This window comes from Podarcis bocagei (genome assembly GCF_964188305.1).
Source record: "Podarcis bocagei genome assembly, chromosome: 13".
Taxonomy (NCBI): Eukaryota; Metazoa; Chordata; class Lepidosauria; order Squamata; family Lacertidae; genus Podarcis; species Podarcis bocagei.
The window spans coordinates 57,851,969-57,875,235 of record NC_138138.1 but is presented as its reverse complement, the minus strand read 5'-3'; the positions used below and the strand labels follow the sequence as shown (position 1 = coordinate 57,875,235).

General features: G+C 47.0%; 4 protein-coding genes across 14 annotated transcripts in view; 1 reads left to right on the top strand and 3 right to left on the bottom strand.

Annotated features, from left to right (window-relative positions):
- Positions 1 to 23,267, bottom strand: part of LOC308572642 (uncharacterized protein) — a 200,854-nt gene that overhangs the window by 78,436 nt on the left and 99,151 nt on the right. Inside the window, exon 3 of one of the 2 annotated variants that reach the window (XM_081168858.1) lies at positions 7,297 to 7,378. The exons of the other annotated variant lie outside the window; for it this stretch is intronic. Within the exon in view, the coding sequence (XP_081024984.1) occupies positions 7,297 to 7,378 (82 nt within the window). The remainder of the gene's footprint in view (positions 1 to 7,296; positions 7,379 to 23,267) is intronic. 2 annotated transcript variants of the gene reach the window in all.
- LOC308572645 (uncharacterized protein) overlaps positions 1 to 23,267 on the top strand; it is a 223,035-nt gene that overhangs the window by 114,105 nt on the left and 85,663 nt on the right. The window lies entirely within an intron of this gene.
- Positions 3,211 to 6,592, bottom strand: LOC308572660 (uncharacterized protein). Its single transcript, XM_081168929.1, has 2 exons — positions 6,400 to 6,592; positions 3,211 to 5,434 (listed from the first exon to the last, which is right to left on the bottom strand). The coding sequence occupies exons 1-2, from the start codon at positions 6,575 to 6,577 to the stop codon at positions 4,188 to 4,190; spliced, it is 1,425 nt and encodes a 474-aa protein (XP_081025055.1). The 5' UTR covers positions 6,578 to 6,592; the 3' UTR covers positions 3,211 to 4,187.
- Positions 20,072 to 22,995, bottom strand: LOC308572664 (uncharacterized protein). The gene is made up of 2 exons (XM_081168939.1): positions 22,687 to 22,995; positions 20,072 to 21,140 (listed from the first exon to the last, which is right to left on the bottom strand). The coding sequence occupies exons 1-2, from the start codon at positions 22,847 to 22,849 to the stop codon at positions 20,074 to 20,076; spliced, it is 1,230 nt and encodes a 409-aa protein (XP_081025065.1). The 5' UTR covers positions 22,850 to 22,995; the 3' UTR covers positions 20,072 to 20,073.

Below are 23,267 nucleotides of genomic sequence, written 5' to 3'. Positions count from 1 at the left end.
CTTGCTTCGCAAGACGACAATGTCTTGCGAGTTCCTGCTTTTTTCCCCCTCCCCCCCCTTTTCTAAGCCGCTAAGCCGCTTATCAGCTGATCCGATCAGCAGATAAGCCGCTAAAAGCCGCTAAAAGCCGCTAATAGCGCTAATCCGCTAATCCGTCAATGGGCTTGCTTCGCAAGACGAGAAAACCGCTAGACGAAGAGAATCACAGAACGGATTCTTTTCGTCTTGCGAGGCACCACTGTATTCATATGGCTTCCTCATGTAGATTTTTTCATGGTCTCCTTTGCTCTCAATTTCCAATTTATCACCAGCTGCAATGAAATGAGAGATGAATCAGAGCATCAGGAAGATATGAAGCTGCCAATTATTGAAAAATGCTCATTAACGCTTGTGAGAGGAAGAACTGAGAGGAGTTAGATCAGAGGGTGTTACTTCAGGGTTCATTGCCTTTGTTGTCAGGCATTCCGGGACGTCTTTATGGCAACCTGAGATTTGAAAAACCTATTTTCTGGGATGGATTTTGTTTGGCCCAGCTATGAAATCTGCTCCACCTCTTATGCCAGCCATCTTTTTGGGTCAACCAGAAACACACAGCCAAAATAAAAAAATCTGCCAGAAGCTACTTCCATTTCCCTAACCACTCTGAAGCCCACATTTTAAAAAGGACTGGGCAGTTCAGACCAGCCTGATCCTTGTTTAAAAAGGCATAACTGGAGGAAGCATATTCACAACAAATCAGTAGATGGCCCTCCATGCAAAGTGAGTCCGTTTGGTTTATTGTGTTTAGCAAACAGCCTTTACAAACATCCATGCAAAGTGTGCTGTGGGGGGGATTTGAATCCCTGGGGCCGAAGGTGTGCTGTTGAGCTCTATCAAAATCTGGGAGCTTCATCACATAGAGATTTATGTATGGAATTTCAAAATGTATATTATGATCAAACAGGGTATTAGAGGTTACTGACTATAACTGCTTCCCAAAGCTCTAGCAGAGTTTCCCTGGCGGCAGACGACAGAACTGCAGACACACTCAAATGCACAGTGAAGAATTACTTTATGCAAACATTTTCAGCTACTACAAACATGTCAGTTGCTACTATTTACAAAACTATTTACAGTTCTTCTCCTTCATTGGCATGGTATACTTTTAATCTTATGATAAACAGTCCTGATGCTGCAAATTCATAGTATCAACGTATGTGTGCTCTCCTCCTGCCTCAAATTGCAAACTCATTTGTTGTCGTTTAGTCGTGTCTGACTGGACCAGAGCACGCCAGGCCCTCCTGTCTTCTCCTTTCAACTGCATCTCCAGCTGACTCCAGTTAAGCTGGCACTCCCACGCATTGAAGAAACTTCTGGAATGCTTTTTAACTTAAAGGAACCTTATCTGCTTCTTTAAAGAATGTATTCCTAACACCCCTTCTCATTTGAACAGAAACAGATACAGGATTATGAAACATATACAAACATATTCACATATCATGTAATACAATTCCCAGCATTGTGACCAGTTCTTCATGTTTTTCAAACGTGACAGCTTTTGTAAAAAATGTCTGCAGTGTTTTGCTTACTTGCACAATACTTCAACGTTATCAGGTTTTCTTTCACATTTTCTTTTACATTCTGATACTTAATTTCAATATGTTTTGTTTTGCCTTTAGACTGCTCAGAACCCACCAATGAGATTACTGCTTGATTATCCTCCCCCTCTTGTACTGGCTAATTACATTCCACACCTAAGTCATTGTGGATCTGTACATAATATTTCATTTTGTTACATAGTTCTGCTAATGCACAGTACTCAGCTTCTGTTGAGGATGTAACCACAATTCCCCATTTTCTGGCAAAGTGGAAGGGGAGCCGCTTACACCCATAAGCGTGTAAGCGGTTGTAAGCAGCTCCTCTCCCACTTTCCTGCTTCAAAGCAACTATGGAGGAGGGAAGGAAGGGGACCATGGATCCTCCGCTAGCGACGGCAGCGGATTCTCTCCTCCCGGGCTCTCTTTGAAGCAGGAAAGTGGGAGGGGAGCAGCTCCTCTCCCACTTTCCTGCTTCAAAGCGGAGGGAATCTGCTGCAGTTGCAAGCAGAGAATCCATGGCTGCGCTTCCTTCCCTCCTCCGTGGCTTGCTTTGAAGCAGGGTGCGGGGGGGGGGCAAGAGGGCAGGAAATAGATGCCGGGCAGGAAGACAAAACCACACTTTGACCACTGAAAGTCCACCTCAGCCTCCCCAGATTTCCACTGAGACGGCCAGGCTAATCTCAATGGCCATAAGAGCTGGAAACTTGCATGGGCTGTTTATTTAAAGACGAAAACATGCACACACGTGAAAGAAATCCTCCCAGGTTCCTGGACACAACCCACGCTTGATATTCACACATGGATGGCATTGGCAGCTGGAGGAGCAGCATGGTTAAAGAGCAAGTCCTGGTTTCAAGCTTAAGATCAGCTCTTTCGTGGTGGCCTCAAACAACCCTTTGGCTGCAAGGGAAATTCCCCTTCCCTTAATTCAGGATGCTACAGTCTACAGATGCTGTGTCTGCCTGCCCTTTTCCCTGAGCTGTAAAAAGCACCTTCAAGAGGGTGATCGGAGGTGACACAGTCGTCTTCCAGATGTGCAAAGAACCACCCTCGCCACACTAAACGGGACAGCAAGCCTCACACCCAGATCCGTAGCATAAATGGGAACCTAGGAAGCTGCCTTATAAGGAGTTGGATCCACTACTCCATCTAGCTTAGTAATGGCAACACTGACTGGCAGCAGTCTGCCAGAGTTTCAGGCCTGGAGAAGCCGGGGATTGAACGTGTGGTGTTCTGCATGCAAAGCCACTGAGTTTACTGCTGTTCCCTTTAAAAACAAACTAAGATTGTAGTCCTCATGGTTATGAAGGGCTAATTTAAACTGGAACAGAGGGACCTTCCCTGTACCAGTCAGGACCCCTGAGCCCATTGAGCTCAGTTTTGGCTTCGTAGATGGGCAGAGGCCCACCAGGCTTTCAGGAGACCCACCCTCAGCCCTGTCCAGAGAAGCTTTCAAGGACTGGACTTGGGATCTTCTCCATGCTCTCCCCATTGAGCTATGATGGCTCCCTCCCTTCTCCTCCCCTGCCCCTCTGCAGGAAGCCTATCTCAGCTTGTCATTATAATGTATATATGTCAAGGGCTTTGAGAAGCATAGAAATTCAGGCTCAACATTATTAACTGGACTTAGATAAGCCATGGTTCCCCTTCCTTCCCTCCTCTGAGGCTCGCTTTAAAGCAGCAAAGCGGACAGGAGCCGCCCGCTTTGCTGCTTTAAATAGTTTAGTACAACATTTGATTCAAAATATTTTTTTCGTGTTTTCCTCCTCTAAAAACTAGGTGCGCCTTATGGAGCGAAAAAAACGGTACATAATAAAAACAAAAATGAAACATACCAATATTCTCCTCCCACAAAGAGACTTAAAAGGATAACATTTAATTGGCCAAAGGCCTGATTGTTAAGTTGTACTTACTTAAACACACTTCCAAACTCTCAGCCAATCAACAGCCCCTCCCCCTTAAATCTATTATAATATATTAGTTGATTTACTTTTATTACATAAATTACTTTGCTAGAGTATACAACTTTAAATACAAACACCAGACATGCACAAACAATTTCTAAGAGTCTCATGGGAGAGCCAGTGTAGTATATTGCCTAGAGCAGGGATGTCCAACAGGGCGATCGCGAGGTTTTGGTAGATCGTTGTTGATCGCTACCTTGCCCTGCCCCGATGTCATCCTTCGGTGAGCTACTGTTTCTCTTTGACCCCAAAATAATGTAAAAATGTTGTACCCCCTCCCCCAAAAAAGCTAACCAATCCCCCTAAAAATGGGGCTTTGACCTGAACCCCTAAAAATGGGGGTAGATCACTGCCAGTTTTTAAATCTGTGAGTAGATCGCAGTCTCTTGGAAGTTGGCCACCCCTGGCCTACAGGATCCGACTTCCCCCCTCGAGACCTGGGTTCAAATCCATCCTTGGCCATGAAGCTCACTGGGTGGCCTTGGGGAGCCTAACCTAATACTCAGTTATTCTCATGATTGAAAAGGAGGTGAAGAACCATGTGACCCCACAAGAACAGAACAAGAAAGGAGATTCTGACTAAACATCAAGAAGATGCATTGCAGTTGGTCAAACTAGATGACCCTCAAGATTCCTCCCAAAGCTACTATTCTATAATTCCAGGATTTCCCCCGCTGTGAGTTCTTTCATGGGAAGTGAGATTTCCTTCCAGCTCTTTCCACATTCCAAGCACTGATATGGTTTCTCCCTGTGTGAATTCTTTGATGGGAAGTGTGAGTTTGCTTGAAGGTGAATCTCTTTCCGCACTCTTGGCATTGAAATGGTTTCCCCCAGTGTGAATTCTCTTATGTCGCCATAACTCTTTTCTTGCAGCAAAGCACTTTGTGCATTCCAAGCACTGATACGGCTTCTCCCCTGTATGAATTCTTTGATGAGAAGTGAGACTGTCCTTCCTGGAAAAGCTCTTTCCACATTCCACACACTGGTATGGTTTCTCTCCACTGTGAATACTCCGATGTCGATGGAAGTATCTGCTTGTAGTGAAGAACTTCCCACATTCCAAGCACTGATATGGTTTTTCACCACTGTGAATCCTCTGATGTAGACGGAAGTATCTGCTTGTAGTGAAGAATTTTCCACATTCCAAGCACTGATATGGTTTCTCCCATCTATGAATTATTCGATGGGAAGTGAGATAAGAGCTGCGACTGAAGCTCTTCCCACATTCCAAACAATGGTATGGTTTCTCCCCTGTATGAATTCTTTGATGGGACGTAAGATTGGCCCTCTGACTGAAGCTCTTCCCACATTCCAAGCACTGATATGGTTTCTCCCCACTGTGAATTCTCTTATGTTGATGAAAGTCACTTCTTGTAGTAAAGCACTTCTCACATTCCAAGCACTGATATGGTTTCTCTCCTGTATGAGTTCTTTGATGGGAAGTAAGACTATTCTTCCGACTGAAACTCTTTCCACACTCCAAACATTGATATGGCTTCTCCCCTGTATGAATTCTTAAATGAGAAGTGAGAGGGCTGCTCTGACTGAAGCTCTTCCCACATTCCAAGCACTGATATGGCTTCTCTCCCGTATGAATTCTTTTATGGGCTTTGAGATGTGAGCTGTGATTGAAGCTCTTTCCACATAACAAGCACTGAAATGGTTTCTCCCCTGTATGAATTCTTTGATGGGAAGCGAGATTGCTGCTGTCACTGAAGCTTTTTCCACACTCCAAACACGGATAGGGTTTCTTCCCAATAGGATTTCTTTGATGGGAAGTGGCATGGGAGCTCTGACTGAAGTTCTCCCCACACTCCAAATCTTGATATGGCTTCTCCACTGTGTGGATTTTGTTGTGTTGTCCCTTGTTCTTAATTTCTGATTCATCATCAACTGCAATGAAGAGAGGAACAAATCAGAGCCTAAGAAAGAAATATTTATGGGAAATTCAGATTCAAAAAGCTTGTTCTTGTTTGGGATGAAATTTCTTTGACTCAATCATCAAACCAACTCCATCTGCAAGGTCAGAAGTCTTTTTGAATATGAATTGGATTCTCTACCAATTACCTAGGGTGCAGGGGAGAATTAAACTACTGGGTAATGACAGAATTCTAAATGGGTCTGGAAAATATCTCAAAAAAGCTCAAAACTAAGTTCTGCTGATTTCAAAAGATTAAAATGAATATATAGTTCTTAAACTTTGCCTTTAGCTTCAAAGCTACACTGTTGATAAATATCCTTTCTCCCTTTGTTTTTTCTATGTGAAACGGACTGAAAACTGACGGTAACTATTTATAAGTGCAGAGAAGCAGAGACAGTCAAGGGAGGAGAACTAATAGATCATAATTAGTAAATCAAAGCAAAAATAACAATGAATGCCTTTTGATTTTTTATATGTCATAACCAACAGCTAAGAGACGAAATGTGCAGAATGGTTGGAGAGGTTTGAGAGACTGCAGATGAGAGAATGGACAGAATCTGTTGGGGAAAAACCTGAGTCAGCAGTAGATGAAGAAAAGTCCATAGCTTTACAACTGTATGAAGGGATGAAAGAAAGAAAGAAAGAAAGAAAGAAAGAAGAGAGAGAGAGAGAGAGAGAGAGAGAGAGAGAGAGAGAGAGAGAGAAAGAAAGAAAGAAAGAAAGAAAGAAAGAAAGAAAGAAAGAAAGAAAGAAAGAAAGAAAGAAAGAAAGAAAGAAAGAAAGAAAGCTGTTCCTAAGCCAGAAGCTACAGTTTAGAACTGGATATGGAACAACTGATTGTTTCAAAACAATCAGAAAGCCAAATATGGGAGGTTTGTCACGGTGAAATATCTACTGAATTACAAAGCAGATATGATGACCCAAGAGGGAACTTTACCCAGAGAGATCATGGTCCTACAAGTCTCCTCCATGACTTCCTTATGCAGAGCTCTCTGGGCAGGATCCAGCAACTCCCACTCCTCAACCGTGAACCGAACAGCAACATCTTCAAAAGAAACTGAGCTCTGAAAGAAAAATATCCTTCTCTTAGGCAGAATAAAAATCATTTCCTGCATGTTGCTCTTTTGCTTCCTGCCTGGATTGTTCTAATTGGATTGGTCTGCTGCACATTCTGATTATTGGTGCTTATTTTAATGAACTCCATGTTGTTTTATTCAGATCAATATGTCTGTGCAAGCATTCCAGTTTGCCAAATGGAAGAATCCCTCTCTCCTCTCCCTGTGTGTTGTTCTGGAATGAAAAGACTATCCAGATGTCCTAAAGACAATTTGTAAGAAATAATACTAACGACATTCAGAGTTAAGGTGAATTGGCAACTCATTATCCTCAGAGCATAACCCTTCATTAATGGCATTTTCAGCCTTTGTTAAGGGCAGCTTTGACAGAAGCAATGTGAAGGGGAGAGATTTGTTCTGTCTCAGAAATGCCCTCTGACCCTCACCCCTCATCCTTCCTCCCCCCCCCAAGGCTCCTTCCCCCTACCTGATCCGGTTCCTCAGCCGCTGCTTCCTCTCCACCAGGATGAAGAGATGGGGGAGGAGGTCTTGCCGGCATCCTTCTTTCACCTGCGAGAGACAAAGGGAAGTGGGGAGACAGGAGTGCAGGATGCTTCTCTCAGAGGTGCATTTGGGAGTTTGTCCCCATTTCATATTTTAGTTATGTTCAAATATATCTCATCTCCTTTGGGTTCTTGGCCCCAAGTGGCTTCTCCCAAAAGATTAGTTTCAGAATCAACCGAATGGAATCAAAAGAAGAAAACTTCCTTCCTCCTTACCCAGCGGCCTCTCTCTGGTGTCCAACAAAGTCCTCTCTGCCTCAGAGGAATCTCGTCCCGTTTCTGCCAACAGATCCTTTTCCTGAAAGAGCAACAAGAATTTGTAATAGAGAATGTAGAGAATGGTTAAAAAAGGGAAAAGGATGAGCAATTAGAGAATGTGGAGATGGGTTTGAAAAGGAATGGCTGGGACAAAAAAAAGGGATGGGATTTAGGGATCTTCTCCCTCCTTGGAGCCCCTTGGGAGAATCCAGAGGAAAGTCTCTCTCACCTGCTTCCTCTCCTCTGCCTGACTCAGGAGGAAACCTTCGGCCAGGGCCACTGCCTGGGAACTGGTCTCCGCTCCGCATTCCCTCACCCAGCTCTCCATCTCCGCTGGAAGGACAGCCAGGAACTGCTCCAAGATCACCAGGTCTAGCATCTCAGCTTTCGTGTGCCTTTCTGGCTTCAGCCACTGGTGGCAAAGGTGGTGGAGTCGGCTGCAAACCTCTCGGGGTCCTTCGGCCTCCTGGTAACGGAACCAGCTGAACTGCTGGCTCTGGTGACAGGACTGCCTCAACTGCGCCTCTGAGCGAAGGGTGTCCTCCTCTCCCAGGATCTTCTGCCCAGAGCCTTCCCAGAATCCCCCACTGCTCCCATTGACAATGCCATGGCCTCTTCCTGCTCCAGGGTCAGCTGAGTCTTGCTCATCCATCTTTAGGAAGGAATCCATCATTTCTTTGGCCAAGTTCTGCCTGTCTCAATTAGAGGTGCTGGCAAACTCTACAAAGGAAATACATTGTTCTGTTATAAAATTGACCCGCTGTCAGGAGAATGGAAAGGTCCCCTGAGCAAGTGTGGATGAGTCTTGCTAGGAACCAGGGCTGGACTCCACCACACGCCAGACTCTGAGCTTTCTGTAAGAAAAAAAGGAAGAAGTAAGGAGAAGAAATCCTCTTCCCCTCCTAGTGGGAAAGTGAGCAGGCCAAATGTGGAGGCAACGGAAGAGATTTTTGGCAGACAAATGAGCCTGGTGGCTCCTGCCTCTCGGTGTTTTCAGCCCAGGGATAGAAGCAGAACAGTGATGGAGAAGTGAGTCATTTGTTCCAAGTGTGGACACTCGTCTCTCTTGAGGGTCCTCATCCTGGGCTCCTCAAGAGTTGCTCTCCCTCCCAGCCCGTTCAGGACACATTTCTGCTTCTAGCACTTTGCATCTCCAACATCTCCAGACAGACTCCTGGGGTGGGATCCCTTTTTCTTGTTCTGAGGGCCAAATCCTGATCTGGCCAAGCCCCTGAGGGCCACATGCATTATGAAAATGGTATACCGGTGGTACATGACCCCAGTCAAGTTGGCTAAAATATATCATCTTTCTGATAATAAGTGTTGGAAATGCAAAGAGGCAGAAGGGACATTCTTTCACCTCTGGTGGACCTGCCCGAAAGTAAAGGCCTTCTGGGAAATGATATATAATGAGTTGAAAAAGGTATTTAAATATACCTTTTCTAAGAAACCAGAGGCCTTTCTTCTGGGCATGGTGGACCGGAAGGTGCCAAAGAAGGACAGAACCTTGTTTATGTATGCAACCACAGCAGCTAGGATCCTTATTGCAAAGTTCTGGAAGACACCAGATTTACCCACACTGGAGGACTGGCAGACGCAGCTGATGGACTACATGGAGTTGGCAGAAATGACTGGCAGAATTCGAGATCTGAGCGAAGAAACAATGGAGGAGGACTGGAAAAAATTTAAGGACTATTTGCAAAAACATTATAAGTTGTTTGAATGTTAAGATTGCGCACGATTAAGAAACGTTATGCTTCTGCAATTTATTTTAAGTAAATGATAAAGTAAGTATTGATGGGGGAAAAAAATGAGACAAATTAGAAACAAAATATTATGTTTATTAAGAGTGTTAAAACTAAATTACAAATTTCTGAAATTGGTAACATAATAAATTCAAAGGTATAATAAGATGGGAAACAAGATAACAAATTGCTGAACTGGCTAGAATAATGAATGCAATGTTGAGAGGATGTGAGGAGGTCCAAAAAGAAAGCGAATTGTTGAAGGACGTTGTGAAAGTTACTTAACTTTTTTTCTTTTTCTTACTTTTCTTCATATATAAAAAATGTTTCTTGCATGTTGCTATGTAAACAAATCTGTTAACCTATGGAAAGAAACGCAATAAAAAATTTTATAAAAAAAAAAAGAAAAGGTTTCTGTGGGGAGGAGGAGGACTCCTGAAGGGAAGAGAGAGTCCGGCAGAAGCAGAAACGGAGGGAGAAACCTCTGAGGGGATTTCAGTCAGGAGACAAAATGGAGGAAAGCCAAACCTGACAGAGAAGCTCAGGCTTGGAAGGAAACAGATTCAGTTGGCGGGAAAAAGGGGGACCAGGAAAAAGAGAAGAGAAAACGTCCAATGTTGCGAGGCAAAACTCAGGCGGAAGATGCAGAAAGTGAGACCTAGAAAAGAAATGTCCCTCCGCCTGGAGATGAAGGCAGAGGAGGGAGAAATGGATTCCCTCAGGGGGAAAAAGGGGAAATTCCCAGAGACCAGGCGGGAAAAGGCAGAGAAGAAGAAGAAGAAGAAGAAGAAGAAGAAGAAGAAGAAGAAGAAGAAGAAGAAGGCGCCTTTCTCTTTGGTCTTGAAAGGACTCGGCTGCCCCAAAGGGGAGAAAACGGAAATCGCTTCAGAGACGCTGGTCAAGCGGAGCAGAGCCGGCCGGGGAGAGAGTTATGGGGAGGACTAGAAATGCAATTAATAATAAGAATAATTAATAATAATAATGGCAGCCCAGGAGGAGGAGCTGAGGGGATTGAGGGATCTGAGGGACAAGATGGTGCAAAGAGAGGCCAGAATCTGGCAGGGAAATGGCGGCCTGGAGGTTGAGGCGAAGGAGGCAGGAACTATTATTATTATTTTATTATTCATTTAATTGAATTTCATTTTATGAAATGACAGGAACTATTCCCACTTGTGTCAGCCGGAACCCACATTCACAGACATGAATAGAGATGCCTTTAGTCTGATAATTCTTGCATTTGGAAGCTGCCGAGAGGAGCTCAGAAACTCTGGTGCCGTTTCTTAAAAATGTCGGCGCAGATTTTGTTTGAGACAGTTCCATCAAGGATGCAAAGACAAGCTATACTTCATTTTTCTATCTGCCACCAGAGAAACCAGTTTCTTAGCTTGTGAACTTCGGATTTTAAAGTAATAATAATACTATGCAGATTAGTCCTCTAGTGCCTTTATTTGTTTTCATTCATAGCTGCAGGGACAACTTACAAAGACATAAATAAAAATATGTAGGATCATGATGAGGCTCAATTCAACACTTTGCTGATCAAATTTATCAAATTAATTTGTTTAATTTGTATACCATCCTATACCCACAGGTCTCAGGGTGCTCACAACATAAAATCACAAAATATATAATAAAAACAACAAAAACCAATAACCCCCCCAAGAGGAGTCTGGGAAGAGATAGATGTGCAAATACTTTTAGGTAATGACTTAGCCCAGCAGAATAAGTCGCCCAGAGTGGCTGGGGAAACCTACTCAGACTGGTGGGGTATTATTATTATTATTATTATTATTATTATTATTATTATTATTAAATGCAGGAACCAGGAGTAGGCCTAAAATTGCCAAGCAACAGGCATGAATAGCGGAGCCACAGGCACCTCAGCCGAGCACAGAGAAAATAATGCGGAGAGGGAGGGGGAAGTCCAGGGGTCAAGAACCTCCAAAATATATTGTTTTGTTATATTGGTATGAATGCAAACAAAAAGTCTTTAAAAGAAAATATTAAAAAAGAAAAAAAGATGCAGTGGAATTATTATTATTATTATTATTGAAGAATTATCATCACCACCACCATTTCCAGGCTGCAAAGTACCGTATTTTTTGCTCTATAAGACGCACCAGACCACAAGACGCACCTAGTTTTTGGAGGAGGAAAACAAGAAAAAAAATATTCTGAATCTCAGAAGCCAGAACAGCAAGAGGATTTGCTGCGCAGCAAAAGCAGCAATCCCTCTTGCTGTTCTGGCTTCTGTGATAGCTGCGCAGCCTGTATTCGCCCCATAAGACGCACACACATTTCCCCTTACTTTTTAGGAGGGAAAAAGTGAGTCTTGTAGAGCAAAAAACACGGTACTTAGCAGAGCAAAGGCAGGATGACTTTTAATTACGCGAAAAGATTGTTCAAAGTCCAGATCTTTCAAAAGAAGATTGACTGCATACCCTCCTACATTTCTCTAATGAATATAGGACCCTCCTATTCCATTATGATTATTATGATTATTCTACTAGTTATACCCCACCCATTTGAGTGGGTTCCCCCAGCCACTCTGGGAGGCTTCCAACATATAAATAAACATTTAAAAACTTCCATCCTCCAATGGCTCTGGGGTCAGAGAGCTGTAGATTTGGAAGGGGCTCCTGAGGGTCATCCAGCCCAACCCCCTGCGATGCAGGAATCTCCACTCAAGCATCCCTGAGAGAGTCTTCCCAAGGGATCCAGCAGGGCCTCTCCTGCCTCCGTTTCCTTGGCTGGGGAGACCTCCAGGGCTTCTCCGCAGGGCTTTCTGTTCAGTCCTAAAGATCCCCTGAACACCTGAGCGGCTGCATGTCTGAATGGGCACATGAGTGTCAGCCTGGAGTCCCGATAACTCCCTTGTCTGATTCATGGGTTGTGTTGGGGAAAGCTTTACTTCCAGGACACCTGAGGAGCTCAGCATCGGAGCGGGAGAGGAGCCCTGCAGGATCAGGCCATTGGGCCCCTCTGGACTCCCCCCCCCCTGTTCCCACTGGGGCCTGAATGGGAAGCCCCCCAGCAGGACTGGGGCGCAAGAGGCCCCCCTCTCCCCCCCCCTGCGCTTCCTTCCAGCAACTGGGACTCAGCAGCATCTCTGGGAGACCAGAGCTCAGTCCTCGAGGATGAAGCCACCAGGAGCCTCTCCTCCTCCTCCTCCTCCCTGCCCTGGTCCCAGCCTGGCCTAAAGTGGCAGGGAGTTCCGCAGGCTCGACTCTGCCCCGCACCAAGAAGCGCTTGCTCTTCTCTGCCCCCCATCTTCCCACAGACTTTCTTTCTTTCTTGCATAGGTCAGGTTTTGCTTTCTATTTTTTGCGTACATTTTACTGTTTCTGCTGGGCGACCACCCCTGCAGATGATCAGTGCTTTGAACGGGGTTTCTTTGCAGCCCCCCCCCCGCCCCGCCAAAGGGCCAAGGAAGAAGAGCTGCAGGCGTCCAGTGAGCTCGCCCCCCCCCGGGCTGTGCAGAGAGGAAGGGGCAGGGGCCTCCTTGCCCCCCCCCCGGACTTGGGGACCCCCCTGCTGCATGAACTGAGCGGCCCTCCCCCTGCCCCCCTTCTCCCCATTGCACCCTTTGCAAGAAGAGAGGAGAGACTCACCCGAGCCCAGAAGGGGCAGAGAGACAGCTGCCCCCCCCCCTTGCAGAAGGAGCCCCCCAGGAGAGAAGGAAGGGGGCAGGACCCTCTGCTCCATGCCCCCCCCGTGCATGGGCTGAGGAGGCCCTCCCTTCCCCCCATTGAACCCTAGGCAAGAAGAGCAGAGACCCACCGGAGTCCCAAGAGACCCCCGATGCACGTGCGGAGAAGCACGGTGGCGTAGCGTGGGGGGTGCAGGGGGGGCCGGCCGCACCGGGCACAGCATCTGGGGGTTAGGGTTAGGGGGCGCAAATCCACGGGTTAGGGGGCGCAAATTACTTGCCTTGCCCCGGGTGCTGACAACCCACGCTACGCCACTGGAGAAGCACTTGGCCGGCAGGGGCTTCGGCTCAGGATCCCATCCTCCTCCCCCCCACCCCCGCCTGGATCTCCTCTCTCCTCTCTAGGAATCCAGCTTAGTGCCTTTTAACCCTTTGCAAGCTAGCGCAGCCGCTTTCTCCAGGCCAGGCGGAATTCTGTCAATCAAGTTGCCTCTCACCCGCCTTTCCTCTAAACTGGACATCCCCAAACGCCACCCCCCTTGGTCATTTCGGCGGCCCTTTGCTGAAACTTTTTCCAACTCTACAAATATCCTTTTTGAGGAGAGGCGACCAAAACTGGAGACTGTGCCCCAAATGCAGTCACACCGTAGATTTCTATGATGGCATCATGGTATTTGCAGTTTTATTTTCAACTCCTTTCCTAACGATCCCTGGTGTGAAGCTTGTCTTTTTTCACAGCCCCCCACACACTGGGTCTACGGCTTCACTGAGCTGCCTGCTGCAACCCCCAAGGTCTCACTCCTGGTCCATCTCTCTCTACCCGCCCAGATTCCAGGAGTGTGTATGTGAAGTTAAGAGTTTTGCATAATGGGTCCTTGTCATCCTAGAAAAAGTGACAAGTGGGGTGCCGCAGGACCCGATGTTGTTCAAAGTGTTTATAAATGACATGGATGAAAGAATTTAGGGGATGCTCAAAAAAATTGCAGATGACACCAAACTGGGAGGGACAGCTCATGCCATAGAAAACAGGATCAGAATTCAAAACGATCATAGCAGACTGGAGAACTGGGCCCAATCTAACAAAATGAATCTCATTAGGGACAAATGTATGGTTCTTCACTTAAGCAGGAAGAACCTGTGGCACAAATATAGGATGGAGGACACCTGGCTTTACATGTGAAAGGGATTTACGGGTCTTAGTGAACCACAAGCGGAACAGGAGTCAGCAAGGGAAGTCATAGTCCCACTCTATTCTGCCTTGGTCAGGCCACACCTAGAGCCCTGTGTTCAGTTCTGGGCATCACAGGATGTCCCTTCGACAAGGATGTTGACAAGCTGGAACATGGGCAGAGGAGGGCAACCAAGATGACCAAGGGTCTGGAAATAAAGGCTTCTGGGAAAGAGGAGACGGAGAGAAGCCATCTTCAAGTATCTCAAGGGATGTCCAGGAGGAACAGTCTCCCTCAGGAGGTTGTGGACTCTCTTTCACTGGAGGCTTTTAAACAAAGGTTGGATGGCCATCTGCCAGGGATTCTTTAGTTGAGATTCCTGCATTGCAGGGGGTTAGACTAGATGGCCCCTTAGGTCCCTTCCGACTCTACAAGTCTGATTCACTCTTAGATCCAGAGTGAATGCAACAGCCAAGAAGAAGAAGAAGAAGAAGAAGAAGAAGAAGAAGAGGAGGAGGAGTAGGAGTTTGGATTTGATATCCAGCTTTATCACTACCCGAAGGAGTCTCAAAGCGGCTAACATTCTCCTTTCCCTTCCTCCCCCACAACAAACACTCAGTGAGGTGAGTGGGGCTGAGAGACTTCAGAGAAGTGTGACTGGCCAAGCGTCTTGGTCGCCAGAACTCTGGCACAGAAGGTTCGGCCACAGAGACATCAAAGTCACTGCGGAGTTGCAATGCAAGCAGTTTGCTGCAGGGACGAAGGCAAGCCAAAAGGCACCAGCCACAGCCAAGTGTGTCAGTTGCATCACTGAGAAGAGTTGTTAAAGCTTCTTTTCCTTCATGTATAACAGAAAAGCACCAGAGTGTAGTGTACGCAGATATGTGTGGCACACTTAGGGAAGAATAAAGATAGTCTAGTTTTTCTGGATGTTTTCTCAAGGTACTTCTAAAAGAGAAAAGTGAAGCAGTGGAGATGTTCAGAAAATACCTTGCCATGGTGAGCAGCAAGTTTCAGAGGAAACTCACAACTCTGGTCAGCGACAGTGGAGGTGAGTTTACCTGGAGCCACATGAGAACCCTCCTGGAAGAGGAAGGGGATGTGCGAGAGCCACACCATGCAACAAAACTCAATCCTGGAAGGAATGTTTCAGTCTCTTATGGAGATGACTAGGTGCATGCTGAGGGACTCTGAACTCAGCAGGACATCGAACGGTGGTTGTCTTATCCATTGTCTCTAGACACACACCTTCAACATTCAAACATATTACTCAACCAGTGTGCCGTGGCACCTTGGGGTGCCTTGAGTGATGGTCAGGGGTGCCGCGGGCCTCTCCGGCCTCTGTCCTTCTTTCCTTCCCTCCCTCCCTCCTCTGATGCCCTCTCAGGTCTCTGCCTCCCAAAGGCTGGCATGGCTGTTTGCTGCAGAAGCCTTGGTCACAAGCTCCCCTGAAGCTGGCCAGGGGGTGCTGGTTAGCAGGAGCTGAAGCAGCTTCGGAGGAAGCAAGCAAGCAGGGGAGGGAGCCCAGCCAGCCCTTGCTGGTAGGAATGGACAGACAAGTCCCAGGCCCCTGTGGGGCAGTGTGGGGAGGCACCTCTCTTTGGGGCAGCTCAGAGACCAGGGCAGCAGCAAAGGCTGTCCAGAGGACTCCCAAGGAGGAGGGAGAGGAGAGGAGGCTGAGGGGACACTGCACAAGGGAGGGTGTTCGAAAAAGGGCGAGGGGCTGCCAGCTCTGCAGGCAAGGGGGGTGACTTAACTGGGCTCCTGAGCCCCACAGGGGTGCCACAGAAAGAAGGGAGCCGTGGACTCAAAAAGGCTGGAAACTTCTGGCTTAGCATAACCACTAAGAATATTGAGCGGTTGATACAACACTTGATTTTGGTCATTAACATAGTTAAAGAAAGAGATCCATGCGTCTTGGAAGGCGTCTCTATTCGTTATGCCTTTAATTGCCTTCCTGTGTCTGGCGAGACGCTCAGACATTGCTGTATAGCTAGGTTTGCTTTTATGAAGAGCTCCAGATGATCTCTGCTCATGCAGAGGTCTAGTTCGTCTCCCTGTGTTGGGCTGCCACCGCCTTCGCTCAGAGGGGCTCTGGCAGCGCCCACCCCCTCCTGTGCCCCCTCCCCACTGCATTCAAGGGGCACAGCTGGGAGCTGGGTCTTGACTGGGTCTTCCACCAAACACCCCAGAGAACTCTTCCCTGAACACTTCACCCCTAAAGGAGTGAAGAATGAAGTGTGTGTTGGAACACAACTGATTTATTAAAAATTAGGTTTCAAGATAACTTTGTATACATAAGCGCATGATTTCGAATGTTTCATAGGGAGTTGTACCTGTGTGGCTAGTTTGCGGCTTCTTCTTTTTTTAGCTCTTGTGATTTATGTGGAAATTGTTCAGTTTGGTTTTGCATTTTTAAATGTTTTATTTATTGCTTATGACTACTTTTTGTATTTAATTCATTAAATTTGTATACTGCCTTCATCCAGAGACCTCAGGATGCTTCACAGCATAAAATGAAACAAACCAAGAACCGCCCTCCCACAAACACATTTAAGACAATATGCAAAGTTTAATAAGCCACAGGCCTAATTGTATGTTTTATTCAAAATCCTTTTCAAGCTCTCAGCCAATCACCTCTCACCCCCAACATCCCAAACTCACACTTTCCCCCTCACTAGCTAACAGTACCTTAAATCTACTATTATACTGTGCTTATTATATTAATTACTTTGTTACACATGTGTCAGGGGTTCAGGAGCAGAGGCAAGGGCAAGGGAGGAAACAGAGAGCGAGGGGGAGGAGGCAGAAGAAAAGATGAGTGATGACAACGACCCGAGATCTCTGAGTCTTTCCAGTGAATCAGAAGATTCACAGAAAGGAGCACCAGTGGCCAGGGCAAGGGGGGAGCCTAGGGGGACACCCCAGGAAGATAGAGCCAGAGGGGACTCAGAGGAGAGCAGTTGGAAATCGGGACCAGCGTCACAGCCAGAGAGCAGGGAAGAGGAAGAGCGCCAGAGATCAAGCGCTGGCAGCTCGCAACAGGGGGGAGGGCACGAGTCAGGAGTGGCCACACCTCCATTGGGGAGCGAAGAAACGGTCAGACGGAAAGTGGAAGGTTGGGCGCGCGCGCCAAGTTCAAATGCACAGGAGAGTGACGCAGTAGGCAGCCAGGAAAGGGAGCCAGGTCCTAAAGCCCGGCGCAAGGAGACAGGGAGTTCCGGGGGGTCGGCCTCAGAAGAATCCCGGAAGGAAGAGACCCCGGGGGGCAGAGGGACCCAGAGGAGAACAGTCAGGCGGAAAAGGTGGAGCAGGGCTAGGATATTAAGTTGGTGCACAAGGGGCGGAGACTCAGACGGAGCTTCGCCGATCTAGCCATTAGACGTAGAGTTGCACGCAGCAGCTTGAGAATGGAAACTGTAACTCAATAAAGACTTTTACTTAATGACCGCTGGCTAGCGTGATCCTCTGTGAGCTAGGATCTTGAAGCAGCTCTGACAGTAAGCTCCGTCCCTAAAATTGTGGGCATCTACAGCCCCGAGGAGAGGAGAGAAGCAGGTGCCTACTAGCTAGCTCACGAACGGCAGACAACATGACGGCTGAGCAGCAGATAGAGGAACTCAGAAAAGCAGTGTCACAACTGAATGCCGAGGCTCTCGCATCCAGGAAGAGAGAGGAGGAGGCAGCTGCCGCCTGCAGGGATCTCCAGGTCAGGTTGGACATGCTTACGAAGCAAGGGCAACTGACACCCAGACAGGAGGGAATTGGGTTGGGGAGACGAACAGGCGGTCTGGTCTCTCACTTCGATGGGAATCTGCAACAGTACCCCAACTTTAGAGCAGATGTAATGTGCGCACTGGAACTGCTGAAAAAAGACTTTAGAGATGAGCAAGAGAAAGTGGGGTTCATCATGTCCCATTTGCATGGGGAAGCTAAAGCATGGCTGCGCAATTTGTGGAGGGATAAGGATCCGGCGCTCCAAAATGTGGATGCCTTTATTAAAGCGATGGATGGGTGTTTCTTATCAAGCATTGACGTGGATCTTGCTCGGCAGCAGATACATGGACTGAAACAAGGGAGGGCCAGCGTAAGGCAGTATCATGCCCGCTTTTTCGCTTTGGTCAGTGCTCTGGAATGGGACAGGGATTCGGCTCCTGTAAGAGACCTGTTTTGGGAGGGATTGCACGGCTCTGTTAAAGATGAAATTGCGAGGGGGGAGAGACCCCGGACCACGCAGGAGATCGTTCAGAGGGCGCTAGCCGTGGGGGTGCGGCTGGAAGAACGTCCGTGGAGCAGGGACGAAGGGCGTGGAGGGCGCGAACCAGCCAGGGGCTCCTCCTTCCTTCCCAGAGAAGCAGCGCGTGCGCAATCCACGCCTCCACAAGGAGGAGGGGTGGAACCTATGGAGGTTGGAAGTGCAAGGGCTCAGTCAGCAGCCAGAGCCCTAGCACCGACAACAGTGAAAGCGAAGCCTCCTAGAGGGAACAGGAAGTGTTACATCTGCGAGGATCCAGGGCATATGGCGAAAGAGTGTCCCCGGAGGCTCCACAAGCACACTGCAGCCTCAGCAATGGTAACTGCAGCAACGCAACAAGGAGGACCACAGCAGGGAAACGACGATGTCTGGCTGGAGGAAGAGGCACTGGGGCCCAGCCAGACGTGTCAATGAAGAAGTCCCCGGAGATTTCACAGCCCATGGACCCCCTCCCGCCCAAACCAGTAGTGAGGCTCACCGCATCGCCCCATCGCTCAGCCTAGTAGACCTGAAGGAGTGTCTCCACCCCCACTGTTCTGCCTGGACACTGAGGTCCAGCTGTGAGGGCCTTCTGGCGGTTCCCTCACTGCGAGAAGCAAAGTTACAGGGAACCAGGCAGAGGGGCTTCTTGGTGGTGGCACCCGCCCTGTGGAACGCCCTCCCATCAGATGTCAAAGAGAACAACAACTACCAGACTTTTAGAAGACATCTGAAGGCAGCCCTGTTTAGGGAAGCTTTTAATGTTTGACCGACTACTGTATTTTAATATTTTGTTGGAAGCCACCCAGAGTGGCTGGGGATACCCAGTGAGATGGGCGGGTTATAAATAATAAATTATTATTATTATAATAATTATTATTAATAAATTATTATTATTATTATTAAGCGGAAAGCTACTAGTTTTATTGGGATGCGGGTGGTGCTGTGGGTTAAACCACAGAGCCTAGGACTTGCCAATCAGAAGGTCGGCAGTTCGAATCCCTGCGACGGGGTGAGCTCCCATTGCTCGGTCCCTGCTCCTGCCAACCTAGCAGTTTGAAAGCACGTCAAAGTGCAAGTAGATAAACAGGTACCGCTCCGGCGGGAAGGTAAACGGAGTTTCCGTGCGCTGCTCTGGTTCGCCAGAAGCGGCTTAGTCATGCTGGCCACATGACCCGGAAGCTGTACGCCGGCTCCCTCGGCCAATAAAGCGAGATGAGCGCTGCAACCCCAGAGTCGGTCACGACTGGACCTAATGGTCAGGGGTCCCTTTACCTTACTAGCTTTATTGAATTGGAATATAATTGTTGATTAACAAATGTAACTTTCTATATGGAAAATAATATCACAAAAAGGGAGGTCTTGAATACTGAGACTTATGAGGAATGCTTGAGGGAGCTGAGGATGTTTATCACAGAGAAGAGTGCATGGAGATATGATAGGCATCTTCAAATATCTAAAGGGATGTCACATGGAAGATGTGATTTCTCCTGCTCCACAGGATAGAACTCCAACCAATGGCTCCAAGTTACAAGAAAGGAGATTCTGACAGTAAGAGCTGTTTGACAGTGGAATTTGCTGCCAAGGAGTGTGGTGGAGTCTCCTTCTTTGGAGGTCTTAAGCAGAGGCTTGACAACCATATGTCAGGAGTGCTCTGATGGTGTTTCCTGCTTGGCAGGGGGTTGGACTCGATGGCCCTTGGGGTCTCTTCCAACTCTATGATTCTATGATTCTATGACTAAACATCAGGCAGAACTTCTGAAGGTAAGATCTATCTGACTGAGGAACAGATTCCATCAGAAGGTGGTGGAAAGTGGAAAGTTTTTAAGCAGAGGTTGGATGCTCATCTGCCATGGATGTTTAGTTGAGATTCCTGCTTTGCACAGGGTTCAGCGAGATAACCATCAGAATCCCTTCCAACTCTATGACTCCATGATCCTATGATTCTCCCCGCTGTGACTTCTTAGATGGGGAGTGAGCTTGATCCTTCAAAGGTCTTTCCACATTCCAAGGACAGTTAGACTTTCTCCCTTGTGTGAATTCTTTGTGTGAAGTGAGAGAGATTCTGTGACTGAAGCTCTTTCCATATTCCAAGCACTGATATGCTTTCTCACCTGCATGAGTTCTCCGATGTGAAGTGAGGTGGGCCTTCTGACTGAACTTCTTCCCGCATTCCAGACACTGATATGGTTTCTCCCCCGTATGGATACTTTGATGGGAAGTGAGAAAAGTACTCTTACGGAAGCTCTTCCCACATTCCACACACTGATACGGTTTCTCCCCTGTATGGATTCTTTCATGGGAAATTAGATTCGTTTTCTCATTGAAGCTCTTCCCACATTCCAAACAATGATATGGTTTCTCCCCCGTATGGAGTCTTTGATGGTTAGTGAGAACGGAACTCTTACGGAAGCTCTTCCCACATTCCGTACACTGATATGGTTTCTCCCCTGTATGAATTCTTTCATGGATAGTGAGGTGGGCCCTTTGACTGAAGCCCTTTCCACATTCCAAGCACTGGTATGGTTTCTCCCCTGTATGGATTCTTCGATGGGAACTGAGGTGGGTCCTTTGGCTGAACTTCTTCCCACATTCTAGGCACTCATACGGTTTCTCCCCTGTATGAATTTTTTGATGGGAAGTGAGATGGGCTCTCTGGTTGAACCTCTTCCCACATTCCAAGCACGGATATGGTTTCTCCCCTCTATGAATTCTTTGATGGGAAGTCAAACTTATCTTCCAGACAAAGCCCTTTCCACATTCCAAGCACTGATATGGTTTCTCCCCACTGTGAATTCTCTGATGTCGACAGACGCTTGTGCTTATATGAAAGCCCTTAACAGACTCCAAGCACTGACGGGGTTCGTTCCCAATGGGATTTCTTTCATGGGAAACTGAATGGGAGCTCTGACTGAAGTTCTCTCCAGACTCCGAATATTGATATGGCTTCTCCATGGGGATTTTGTCGTGGTCTCCCTTGTTCTTCATTTCCAGTCCATCTCCACCTGCAATGAAGAGAGAAATGGATTAAAGCCTCAGAAAGAACAAAGCTCATTAATGCTTTTGAGAGAGGAGGAACTGAAGGGAGTTAGATGGGAGGACGTACTTCAGGGTTCACTGCCTTTGTTGACTGGCATTCAGGGACATATTTATGGAAACTTAAGATTTGACAAGACTGGCTCTTTTCTGGGACAGATTTTGTTTGACTCAAACATGGAATCTGGGCCATCTCTAGTCTGTCATCTCTTTGGTCAACAAAAAACAGACCAGAGCAAAAGCAAAAGCAAAAACAAAAAAATTGTCAGAATCTGTTGTTGTACAATGGCTTTATAAATGACATGGATAGAGGAATTTAGGGGATGCAAATCAAATTTGCAGATGACACCAAACTGGGAAGGGTAGTTAATGTCACAGAAGAAAGAACCAGAAATCAAAATGACCTTAACAGATTGAAGAACTAGGCCCCAGCTAACAAAATGAATTTCAACAGAGACAAATGTCAGGTTCTTCACTTAGGCAGGAAGAACAAGATGCACAAATATAGGATGGGGGACACCTGGCCTTATGGTAGTAGATGTGGAAAGTATCTAGAGGTCTTAGTTGACCACAGGCTTAATATAAGACAATAGTGTGATGCAGCAGCAAAAAAGGCAAATGATCTTCTAGGCAGCATCAACAGAAATCTAGTGTCCAGATCAAGGGTAGTAACAGTCCCACTCTATTCCGGCTTGGTCAGACCACATCTGTAATAGTGTTTCCAGTTCTGGGCACCACAATTTTAGAAGGATGTTGACCAGCTAGAAGGTGTGCAGAGGAGGGCAGCCAAGATGATCAAGGGTCTGGAAACCAGGCCTTATGGGGAACGGTTGAAGGAGCTGGGTATGTTTAGCCTGGGAAAGAGGAGACGGAGAGGAGATATGAGAGCCATCTTCAGATATCTCAAGGGCTGCCACATGGAAGAAGGAAGAAGCTTGTTTTCTCCTGCTCTGGAGGGCAGGATCCAAACCAATGGCTTGAAGTTACAAGAAATTAGATTTGGAGTGCCTGGCGTGCTCTGGTCCAGGGGGTTACGAAGAGTCGGACACGACTAAATGACTAAACAACAACAAAAATATCAGAAATAACTTTCTGTGGATAAGAGCTGTTGAACAGTGGAACTGTCTCTGTCGGAATGTTGTGGACTTTCCTTCCTTGGAGGTTTTTAAGAAGAGGTTGGAAGACCATCTGTCATGGATGCTTTAGATGAGATTCCTGCATTGCAGGGGTGCGACTAGATGACTCTATGATTCCCTAACCACTCTGAAGTCTATATTTTAAAAGTCCATGGTAGTTCAAACCAGCCAGATCATGGTTTAAAAAGGAATCAAAGGAGAAATAATATTCACAGACAAAAGAGTCCATAGCCCCCCATTCAAGGTGAGCTGTGAGGGTGTTATAATCAGAGGTGCTCTAGGTGGTGCTGTTGAGCTCAGTCAAAATCTGGGAGGCTTCACACATAGATATATTTATGGAATTTCCAAACAAATATTATGATTCAAGAGGGAACCTTACCTAGAGAAGCCAAGATCCCACAATTCTCCTCCATGACTTCCTTATGCAGAGCTCTCTGGGCAGGATCCAGCAATGTCCACTCCTCAGCCGTGAAACAAACAGTGACATCTTCCAAACACACTGGACCCTGAAAGAAGAAAAAGGTCGTCCCCTTAGACAGCATAAATATTATCTACTACACATTGTTCTATTGTTTTCTGCTGTTTGTTGTTGTGCTGTTTTAATGGCTTTATTTCACTGCACATTTTAACTATGGGTGCTTATTTTAATGTCTAAACTGAATTTTTAAAATTGTGCATTCCAATGCCCCCCCCAGCCTCTTCCCCCCCCCAAAGCTCCTTCCCCCCACCTGATCCGGTTCCTCAGCCGCTGCTTCCCCTCCACCAGGAGGAAGAGATGGAGGAGGAGGTCTTGCTGGCATCCTTCTTTCACCTGCGAGAGACAAAGGGAAAGTCCTCTGTGCCTCAGAGGAATCAGGACCCGTTTCTGAAGACAGATCCTTTTCCTGAAAGAGCAACAAGAATTTGTAATAGAGAATGTGGAGATGGGTGAGAAAAGGAATGGCTGGGACAAAAACTTGA

Coding starts and splice junctions, on each gene's coding strand:
- LOC308572664 (XM_081168939.1), bottom strand. CDS start 22,849: ATGCTGTCTAAGGGGACGACCTTTTTCTTCTTTCAGGGTCCAGTGTGT. Junction 21,141..22,686: donor TGGGATCTTGGCTTCTCTAG/GTAAGGTTCCCT, acceptor TCTTCATTGCAG/GTGGAGATGGACTGGAAATG.
- LOC308572660 (XM_081168929.1), bottom strand. CDS start 6,577: ATGCAGGAAATGATTTTTATTCTGCCTAAGAGAAGGATATTTTTCTTT. Junction 5,435..6,399: donor TAGGACCATGATCTCTCTGG/GTAAAGTTCCCT, acceptor TCTTCATTGCAG/TTGATGATGAATCAGAAATT.